This window comes from Phaethon lepturus, unplaced genomic scaffold (genome assembly GCF_000687285.1).
Source record: "Phaethon lepturus isolate BGI_N335 unplaced genomic scaffold, ASM68728v1 scaffold17063, whole genome shotgun sequence".
In the NCBI taxonomy this organism is placed as follows: domain Eukaryota; kingdom Metazoa; phylum Chordata; class Aves; order Phaethontiformes; family Phaethontidae; genus Phaethon; species Phaethon lepturus.
Genome location: NW_010531351.1, coordinates 2,778 through 10,457, shown reverse-complemented (window position 1 = coordinate 10,457; position 7,680 = coordinate 2,778). Strand labels below are relative to the sequence as shown.

The following is a 7,680-nucleotide window of genomic DNA, read 5'->3' as shown; positions in this document are numbered from 1 at the left end:
AGGGATCAGGATGCTGGACCTTAAAATGTTCCCATCATCCTCCTTCACATTATAATTTTAGCAGCTCAAAATTAAAGAAATGACTGCATACCCTATGAAAATCAGAGTGTCAGGCTTCCAGATGGTGTGAAGCACTCACTTCTAAATTCAGCTGTTCTGGAGACAACGGCCACTAAAACCATGCCACAACTGATGTGAATGAAATGGTCATTAAGTGAAAAAGGTGACTTTCAAAGGTTGTGTTCGCCCACAGCGTTCTTTTTCCATTGCTGTTACTGCTCTCTTCAATGTCTGGGAACAATGACCAGAAAGGAGTAATACCAATAGCACATGGATGAATGACAATCTGCAGCTGCCCTCTCACTGAGACTTTCCCCTTTTTGCTGCTTTAAAACAAAAGGGCCACTCACTGGGCAGAAGTGTCTGGTGGTGCTGGAAGCAGAGCGCCGGCAAGGCTAGAACACTGCTTATCATACGGTGGAGTAGATATTCTAGCTTGAAGTTCTACAGGGTCACAGCTCAGCTGCAACAAAATGCAACTGTATCAAAACAAATCACAGCTGGGGATGGGGGAAAAAATACATCATGCTCTCATCACAATAAAAGCTACTTTGATCCACTTTCAAAACAATACATCAATCTCACCTGCAACTCTCATCACACAATGAACAGAACTAAATATATTGAACAAACCAGCCCATAATTGTCTCTCTCTCTCTCTGTTCAGCCCTTGCCAAAGTAACACCTCATCAGTCCTTTTCTGCAGTGTCTGAAAGGATGGAGATTTTCTTTCACAATTTAGGGCCCGATCAGCGGGAGGCAGTCTGCAGAACAAGGCCTCCTCCCAGCATGGGGATGTTACAGAAAAGGCTCTCAGTGTAAGTATGGAGACAGTATTTAATCCAAACAGAGAACTGAGGAGACAGAGAGAGCAAGAGGTATGCACCCAGGCCTCTCGCTGCACATCAGACAGGGCAAGAGGCACGAAGGCAGCCTCGCTTGTAGTTCAGGGCTGCAGGGACAGTAGGGAGGTGGCTGCCTTCCAGCGAGACTGGAGGGCACTGGAAAGCAGGGTGCCAAAGACAGCCCTGCCCTCATTCTCCTGGCAGACTCCCAGAGTCTCTGAGATTGAGTGCTGTTCATGGGAGTCTGTCTCTTACAGAGGCCTCTGCTCCCCCGATGAAACGGTTGAAACAAAGATTCCATGGCTGGTGGCTGTGAAGATTCACGGAGGCCTGCCTTGCTTGTTGCTCTGCATCTTTTCCACTGCAGTCACCTCACGGTACCCAGCCCATCAACATGACATGTCTACCGACAACTTCAAACCACAAGGGACATCCTTGTTGGGAAATCATTCTGAGAGGAAAGAGAGAAGAGAAATGTTAACAGGAAACCACCCACAGAATGGACAGAGAGACAGATGTAGCTTTGACAGAGACACAACCAAATGGCAACAAGCCTTGTCCACTCACACCCGTCCTCTCTCACACGTGCCACTTAAGCTCAGGCCTAACAACAGCCAAGCTACTCTAGCACAAGGTCTCCCCCATGAAACAAACTTCAGCCAGCTCCCCTTCCCTAACAACCATACACTCACCAGTCCGCACTAGAATGTGGCAGGATGTGTTGCACGGGCTGGTATCCTGTGTGAGGAATGCCTTTGGCATGCATGGCCCGCACACAAGCCCATGAGCATGCACCCGCAGAAGTCTGTCATCTCACCTCTTTCAGAAAGACCTGAGGTCTCTTACACCATGCTTTGCCACTAGCCCTGTCCCAGTCCAGAACAGAACCTCTCAACGCTTCCTTAACAAGGATCAAGGCCAAAGCACTGCAATTTCTGTAAGCCCTGGGTAAGCTCCCTTCCCTACCATGACCCTCCTAAACCCTGGATAAACTCCCACTTCCTTGTATCACCAGGCCACAGATGCCAAAAACATCCTTTACCTCCCCAGTCCCAGGCACAGCTGTCTCTGCCCTCCACCATGGGGTCCTGTGTAGGAGCTATTTCCCTTTCTGGCCTCCTACCCCCACAGTGACTACCCTCTTCCCACAGTCACTCCCCTTACCTGGGGTTCCCCCAACTTGGACTCCACGCTCTACCCTCCCGGAGAGGCTCCCTGCCCCTAAACTCTGGTTAGTAACCCCTGCCTGGTGGCTCCCTGCTCAGCCTATTTGGACCAGGAACACCAGACATGGCCTCACTGTTTTCTTGGGGTCCTTTTTCCTCTTCTTGTCAGAGGCGTTGAGGTAGGCCTGCTCCCTGGCCCTATACGAAGGGCCTCGGCTCAGCTCCCTCTCACTGTAGGGGGGCAGGGTGTCCTCCCCTTCCTCCTGCTGAGGCGGTGGTGGCGGCTGCTGTGGCTGCTGCTGTGACTTCTCGGCTTTGTAGGTAGAGGGTGGTGACCAGGCATAGTATGTTCCCCCTCCTCTCTGGCTGGGCTGCGAGCTCAGCTTTGAGGGGGTTTCACTGTGATCACCGCTCTCATCGTAGCTCCGGGATTTCCTCTCCAAGACGCTGCTGAGGTAGGAGTGATCGTATTTCTGGCTCCCTCCAGGCGTCCGGCTCACCAGCCTAGGCAGGTGCTTCTCCTCATGGGCCCGTCTCCGGGGTGGGCTGTATGACCAGCCCCGATCCAAGTCCGTCAGCGGCTCTCGGTTCCCTCTGCTGCGCTTGGTGTAGTACTCCTCCATGGAGCTATCCTGGTGGGGCAGCCCTCCGCCGCGGCCACCGTGCGACTCTGACCGCTCGAAACGCCGAGTTTCCTGGCTGTCTGCCCGCCGGGTCCGCTGGCTGTAGGACTCCGCAAAGGCTGCCAGCTCGTCCATAGAGACGGCCGGCACTCCCACAGAGAAACTCTTGCGGGACAACATCTCGGACTTGGACCTCTGCTGGCTGCAGGAGGGAAGAGGTAGCATTAGAGGGCAGGATTCAGAGACGCTCACCCCACTGGCTGCTTCTGCAGACAAGGGAGGGGTACAGGGACTCCTGGGGCACGAATCATCTGACCCATTTTCACCATCTCCTGTAGGAAGAGATGTATCACATCCCTGAAATCCCTGCTTCTCTCTGCTGACTGTAAAGGCAGCTTAGCTCGGCCTCTACATGTGTAACATTACCCAAGATTAACCCCGGAGTGCACCTCCTTTGTCCTCCAGTATGCAGGGCTGGACTTGCTTGGCCCTAAAGCTTGTAGGTGTATGTCCTGCTGGGAAAACCCAAGAACCTGGCTACAGAACTCATAGGAGCGCAATTCTGAAGCAGGTTTAAAGGGACTGAACGGACACAACAGCCCTCTACTGAGGGAAGGAAATCCCTGCCATGGCTTTTGGGAGACTGCCCTGCAGGTACGTGAGGGAAGGATGTGATGTGTCCCTTCCAGGCACCAGATTGCCAGGCCTGGAGTACAGCTCTTGCTGCACCAAAGCACCAGGGTGCAACTCCTACTAAGGGCACCAGCACTGAGAAGTGCTGGAGGGATCAGGTAGAAATCTCAAGAAAGCACTTTGGGAAGGGTGGCTTGGTCTCCTGTTTACCTTTACATCACACCTGGAATGGGGCTGGTACCTAGCTTTGCCCAGCTAAGTAGTCATCAGCAGACTTTAGGGAATCAGATTGATTCTGACCTCATCTAATGAAATCTCCAGTTTTCCTGTTTCTCTCTAACCCCTCTGTCCTGCTAAGCAGAACCAGAGCAGCAGGAAATGGAGAAGAGCTACCAGTCCATCCGCGCCTTTTCCTTTCTTTACTACGTTGCCAGATACAGCTGCCTCCCAACACAGCACTCCTCACCTGTGCCGGAAACTGTCCCGCTCATCTCTGTAATCGGAGACAGCCTGTGATCTTGATGTGCTGCCCCCGCCAATCACTCCTGCCCAGTATTCGGCATCGCCATCCAGGTCCCCCGCAGGAGGCAGAGGTTTCCTTCGTGCCTGGCGGTAGGGCTGCCGGAAGTTCAAATCCTCCTCGTGCAAAGAGCTGAGTTCAGAGATAGTGTTGTTATCTGCAGGGGAGGTTGCAGAAAAGAAATGAGACAGGCATCACCTGATAGCATGCGTGAGCAGGGAGAAGAGGACACAAAGGCTGTGGTGAGCCCAGCTGCAGCTTTTTCAGAAAGAAGCTGAGCTGCTCTCTGTTAGAAAAAAATCAAAATGGAATCCAAGGCCCTTCTCCAAACCCTTGACTGATCCTGCCCAAGACTCCCGGGGCTCAATTTGGACATAGAGCTGCTGTCAGAGCTACGAGTCTTCTGAACTGGTAGCTGGCAACCAGGTGCAATACTCCGAGGGTACCACAAATGGCATCAGATGCCTGTGTTCAGACAACTGAGTTCAGCCTTCATGCAGAAATGCCCCCTCAGCCATGCTTCAGTAACACGTGAGCTCCCTGCCCTCCTGAGGTGGGCACTGCACTTGGGGGTGGAACACCATCACACCAGTTGTGCTACCTCCTCCTTCCCTGGTGTGAGACAGGCTGGCTCTGGATTTGGCCTGACTTGCCCAGCTAAAACAAAAACAACCCCCTCAAAAAAAGATGAAGAAAAAAGTAGAGACTGTCTGAATCACTGTCAGTCTCTACCCCATCAAGCACATTGACATCTGGAGGCCTGACATACCAATCTGGAGAGGTCTTTTTATAGTAAATCTTGTGGGTGGAGAAGAAAGTGTGCTCAGCAATGACTGTTTTAGAAGTACATACAGTTTGTTAGTTATGCCTAATCAGTACAGAGCTTTCATATAGTGTCATTCCCTAAAGCCCTTACCTTCATTGATTTGCAGGGTCTCACATGCCTGTTTCAAATGAGCCTCTACCAGTGCCTAACATGGGTTAGCTCTGCGTGAGTCGGATGCTACCCGGAGGAACTGAGACCCCAGACTGCTGCTGTCCTCCGCACAGAACAGCCAGAGGACATAAAGCAGCACTGCAAGCCCTCTTCATGCATACTCCGTGTCCCACCACTGCACCTCTGTCCTCTAAGATGGAAAGGTCCTCACTTGGGTTTGTATCCTGACACATATTAAGTGCAGCCTCAGCCTTTATTTAGGGAAATACAGCTTGTAAGAGGCTACCGGAAGACAGTGAGGAGTTCCACACAGCTCAGTTCTGAGTTTGCATCCTGTCCCAACTCACCACCCTCCTCCTCTTCATTTGCTTTTGTCTGACTGCCAAGCTGTCCATACTGATGCACATAACACCTCTGATCTTATGTTGACCAGCACCACAAAACCGGACAATCCCCTGGTTTCTTGAATCTTTCTTATAGTCCCTGCTCCTTCTTTAGGGCAACAGTCACTCCAAACTACCCTTCTGCATCCTTCGAACCACACCGTGGTCATTGCAGTCCACAAAACATGCTTTCAACAAAATCATCCCTCTCCTATTTTTCCATGCTGGGGATTTACAGGCAGCACACTGTAAGACACATAGAAATTGTGAGGACAGTATCCCAGCTATTATCACACCACAGGCTGTAGAAGGCATGAGCACGGACTTGGCTTTTCAGATGCTGATGATCCAAAAGTTTAATTATCCGAGTGGACAATTTTCATGAGCATTTGAATCTCCCACACCTTGTTTGTTCTAATTAAGGATGATTAGGTAAGCAGAATATTTTAAAATCAGAGTATACCTGTAGATGCCTAAAATCTAGACTTTATCTGCACCAAATACCATATCCTGGACATCATATCCTAGAGGCTGGTTCTGAGGCAAAGCCAGTGAACTTTTTAACTATGAATTTGCAGTCTTTTTCAGGCCAGTGGGGGAGTGGGGGGAAGAAAATCAAATCATGCTTGCTCCTCACATCGTTCTCGCATCCTCCTAGCTGGGTCAAACTGAGCCAGTTCTTTCTCGACATAGTACAGCACCTTCATGGAGTCCCTTTCCTTGTCAGTCTGGATCCTGTACCCTTTGCGCACTGCTGGGGAGAAAAGAAAAGCATCAGAGGAAAACACATTTAAATCCAAGAAGGCTTGCAGACAATATTGCTTCTGTAGTTGAGTTCACGTCTGCAGGCAGGTAGGCTGTGTCTTCCAAAACAGAGTGAGTCAATCCTTGCTTTAGAAGAAATTTGTCTATAACGTGGGATGCGAAGTTGTGAGCAGCTGCATCATTTATGAAGTTTGCAGTAACAGCAAAAATGGTTTGGAAATGCCCAATCTGTACAACCAAATGCATCAAGTGGTGTCATCGCCACAGAGTGATTCCACCTCCCACAGAGGATGGCAGAGAGAAAAGCAGCACTCATTTCCCCTTCCTCAGCACTACAGAAAGGATTCGTCATGGTATGGCGAAAAAGATCAGGCTTCCTCTGTGCAGCATGAGCCGTAAGCTCCCAGTCTGCAGAGGAAGCAGGTGGCTGAGCGTTTGAGAGCTGTCACTCCACAGGACCACTTCACCCTCCCATCCCTATGAATTCTGCTCACACAGGTTGAAAAGCATGTGCTAGGAGAAGCTCCAGAGAATACCGAAGGAAACACAGAAAGTCCCACAAAGCACATCACATTGCTTTGAGACTTACACTGAATCCAGTGATGGGGCCAATCAGGTCACTGGGTAACTGCGAAACTGCCTGCTCTGGCATTCTTTACATGCTTTATTTTACAGAAAAGGTATGTCTTATATATCAATTGCTTGACTCCTAGCATTACTCCATTTGCAGGGGAAGTCTGGACAGTTTTTTTGGTTTTTCCACATTCCTGCATGTAGAAAAGAAGCCCCTACACGCCTGGAGCCATAGCAGCTCTACCTCTGGCAGGCTGGCTCCATGCACCTTTACCTGCTAACCCTACGAAGAGCCTGACTACCTCAAGGCAGGTCTATAGTCAGCAAGCAGAGAACTCCACCTACCAGGACTCTGAAAAAAATAAGGCTTTTATAGCAGATTATTTAAGAAAGGTCTCAGCCTGAGGCTATTTCAGGACTGACAGAAACACAGGTTGAAGTACAAAAAAGGACTACAACCCTCAAATCCAGCCTCAAAGAACCATTGGGAGGACAATTCACTTAGCACTACAAAATGGTGCCTGTCTGCCTCGCATGAGGGTAATCTGTTCCCTTGTGTGAATACTGCAGTGTTGCATGAGCACTCCTCTTGTAGCATGATTTAAATACTTGGACGGTGGTTTTGAGCCAACCTGTTCTTTCTGTTTTATCCCACACCCCAATACATCAAACTACAAACATATGGGTTTGGTAGTACGTTGCATAGGATGCACCGTGTGGGCTGAACAAGGACTTGGCAGAGGTATTCTTAGGCACCTTCTGTCCTAAACTGCTGTGCATGTGTCTGTGCACTATTAAATAACCATGATCTGCTTCAGAAACGGCTGTGCCATAGAAATGGGTAGAATGATTCCTGTAATAATGCCACAAATTGCTTCAGGAGGAAAGTGCTTTACTGTGGGTTTTGACTGTGCACATATAAGGTAAGTAACTACATTCTGAAATACTACTTTCCGTACCTGTACTTGGGGAAAAGTATTAGATGTTAAAACATAGTATGGGTCTATCAGGGTCCTGCTTTCAACATGTTTCCAGACAGCTCAGCTGACAGCAGTCTGGAATTTTGCCGTGGTTTATTATCCCCACGAATGTGTGCACAATGACTGCAAATGCATATAGTGATTTACAGAACAGAAGGAACCCTGCTTCTGCCTTCCAAAGCAGAAGACCAGCAC

The 7,680-nt window shown here is 49.6% G+C and overlaps 1 protein-coding gene across 1 annotated transcript; it reads right to left on the bottom strand.

Moving 5' to 3' along the window:
• Window positions 1-1,320: 1,320 nt before the first annotated feature.
• ILDR2 (immunoglobulin-like domain containing receptor 2) lies at window positions 1,321-5,921 on the bottom strand (the record flags this gene model as incomplete). The annotated part of the gene is made up of 4 exons (XM_010284534.1): window positions 1,321-1,356; window positions 2,206-2,896; window positions 3,794-4,004; window positions 5,805-5,921. Coding segments are annotated over 4 exons (1,055 nt in total), but the record flags the coding sequence as incomplete, so codon positions are not given.
• Between the last annotated feature and the right edge of the window lie 1,759 nt (window positions 5,922-7,680).